General features: G+C 43.5%; 1 protein-coding gene across 1 annotated transcript; it reads right to left on the bottom strand.

The window, feature by feature from the left end:
- Positions 1-798: 798 nt before the first annotated feature.
- Positions 799-1842, bottom strand: LOC141271111 (heat shock protein 30C-like). The gene has a single exon (XM_073681216.1). The coding sequence runs from the start codon at positions 1569-1571 to the stop codon at positions 942-944; it is 630 nt and encodes a 209-aa protein (XP_073537317.1). The 5' UTR covers positions 1572-1842; the 3' UTR covers positions 799-941.
- Between the last annotated feature and the right edge of the window lie 1009 nt (positions 1843-2851).

Below are 2851 nucleotides of genomic sequence, written 5' to 3'. Positions count from 1 at the left end.
CAATCCATAAATCCCCATGTCCCTTTTAGCTAATATAGTTAATCATGTCAGTGCTTTTAGCCTAGTCACATAATTCTTCACATATTGACAACTACCTTTTTCTAGTCTCTATACCACTATGATAGACACACTGCTTACTACAATATAACACCACTTATTTACTCTCACGGTGCCCTGCAGCTGCTCCTATTAATCTTTGTGTATGCCAACCATGCCTGCTAATGGCACTGATGTCATTTTATGTCTCCATTATGGGGAGAGCTACAAAACCTGTATCTCATTAGGTGCAAAACTTAGTTGATGCAAACTTTGTACAAGATGGCTGCTAGGTTTAACATGGCTGTTCAGAATATTAGGACTTTTCATTCTCTTACACTGCATCCTGAAGTGCTTTAGTAAAGTGGCTTGGTATTGATAAATATGGCTGTTTTTACTCTTATATTTTTTTTAAACTGACACTACCTTTTTATATGTTCAGTCAATGCTGCAGTAGTATACCCCACTCTAATTTTTATCCCAACCAATAATGATAAACTGTGCACGCTGATCTCCTATCCATTGGCCATAAACTGTAAAATAGCCGCTGCTTTCCTTGCCCTTATCTTTTATAGTGCCTGTGATAGCCCCACTATTGTCTGCACTGGACCAAGTGATGTGATAGCTGAAAGACATTATGGGATAGAAGGCATATTGAGCAATGGATTTTTATAGTTGCTGGTATCAACTGTGAAGCCTAAATCTCATAAACTATAATATATTCCTTTTATTGATCCTTAAAATAAAGAAACAAAAATAAAATATGTATAACATTTTATTAGACAGAAAAAAATAATAAATTGCTCAATAATTCATTAGAATTTTCCACAAACATTTCATTACTATTTGCAGACATTGATAGAAAGACATATCAGACACAGAATAGGATAACTGTCCATATTGAGTCAGGAAGAACCCAGTCCTTCCTCTCCCTCTGGGTTACTGCTCTGGATCTCCGGGGGGCTCAGTTGTCCATCTCCGGGGCTCTGGGTGATAGGAATAGATCTTTCTTCAGTAGTCGGCAGTGCCAGTCTAGGAGCCAGAAAGTGGAGCCGGCCATTGTTGGACAGGGAGCACACAACGTCCTTAGGGCTGACGTCCTGCGGGAGCTCCGCTTCTCTCTTCCACTCTTTGTACTCATGGAAATAGCCGCCATTCTCCGTCTCCTTTTTCTTGTCATGCTTTCCTGATACAATGAGTCTCCTGCCTTCTGTTCTCACTGTCAGCTCCTCGGGAGAAAAGCCACTGACATCCAGGGTGAGCTCAAAGTTTTCCTTCCCCTCTTTGCCTGTGGTGGAAGAGTTCTTGTCAGAGGCTGCGGAGCTTCTGCTCAGATCGGCTCTCCGTCCCATGCCCTGCGCCAGGAGGTGGTGAGCCTGGTGGACACACTGCATTCTCCTCTCCATGTCCTTCTTCATCATGTCATCCTCCAGGAGGCCAAGCATGAGCTGTGCAGCCGGCCAGAGAGTGAGGGCCGGCTCCCGGCAGACACACAGAGGGCTGTATGAGGACCGCAGAACGCTGAGAGGAAACATCTTTGGCTGATTTTGCTGAAGCTTCTGGTCTCGGTTGAGTTGGAGGCAATGTGTCAGCTGCTGCTTTCTTGCTGCTCAGTACTGCAGGCAGTTCTACCTCAGCTTCTTATATATTCACTGCTGAGACATCTGGTGTCTTCCTGACACTTCCATGTGCTCTCTGTATATGGAGTGTAAGGGAGGGCCCTGTGTACAAACACTGATCATCCATGAGGGGAGGGAAGAGGCGGTGCAGCAGCTTCCAGCATGGACTGGAAAAGTGACGTGACAGGAGGGCGGGAGAGAAGAGTGACTGCTGGAGATTACTAGAGACTTCTCCCTTGTGTTGTTATGTCACTTATGTTAATGTATAGTAAACTTATTATGGAAAGTATTAATATAAAAATTCATCAGATCTAAGGCTGCCATGTATAAATTACTGTAAATGTTGGGAAAGTAAAATTTTATATTCTCAAAATTTGGCTACTATTCCTCTTGTATATAAAGGTGCAGTCAGACAGCCGAATAAATTGAACTGAGATCAGACAGCAATGCACGGACTGGCCGGCGGCTCTCCAGATTCATATATCATATACCTGAATCTTCATATATTTCTATGCAGCTGTCACGCTCAGGTCGGGATTTACATAACTTTATCAAAGGTGAAATATATTTTCTCCTTTGCAGTACACTCTGTGTCACAATAAGGTACCTAGTAGTGTTGAGCGAGCACTAAAATGCTCGGATGCTCGAAGCTCGGGCTGAGCTCGCCGTGATACTCGGGTGCTCGACCCGAGCAACGAGCCCAATGTTAGTCTATGGGAGACCCGAGCATTTTTGCGTCGGCACCCCCTGCAGTCTTTTAAAAGCCTAACAAGTGCCCAAAACGATAGTGACAGTGCTCAAATGACATGGGGACAGCATGGGGATCGCCCCAGGAAGCATTTCTGACCCCCAGGCCACTGCTGTCAACAACGTGGTCAGAGGTATTAAGCCACTTTTACAGACTCATAATAAAACGTTCAAAAACGAAAGTGAAACTGCTTTCCTGTGAAATATGTTAAGGAAGTTCCTTTCCAGGGTAAAGACTTGTGTATAAGGTAAAATAAATAACCAAAAAAAAAAAATACTCCTCCACACCTTGGGCTATGTTCACAAGTAGCATTTTTTATGAGTTTTTGCACTTTTGTATTGCTTTCAACCATGACAAATGCATTCAACTATCCCCATGCAAGTTCTTGTCCCAGGGCAGTGTTCAATTGTACCTCCCCCATTCCTTGCAATGCAAGCGCAAATATGCA

This window comes from Phyllobates terribilis, unplaced genomic scaffold (assembly GCF_046119375.1).
Source record: "Phyllobates terribilis strain yellow unplaced genomic scaffold, ASM4611937v1 Scaffold_5__5_contigs__length_657084704, whole genome shotgun sequence".
Lineage (NCBI taxonomy): Eukaryota > Metazoa > Chordata > Amphibia > Anura > Dendrobatidae > Phyllobates > Phyllobates terribilis.
The sequence above is the reverse complement of the archived record's forward strand: the minus strand, read 5'-3'. Positions and strand labels throughout refer to the sequence as shown.

Coding starts and splice junctions, on each gene's coding strand:
- LOC141271111 (XM_073681216.1), bottom strand. CDS start 1,571: ATGTTTCCTCTCAGCGTTCTGCGGTCCTCATACAGCCCTCTGTGTGTC.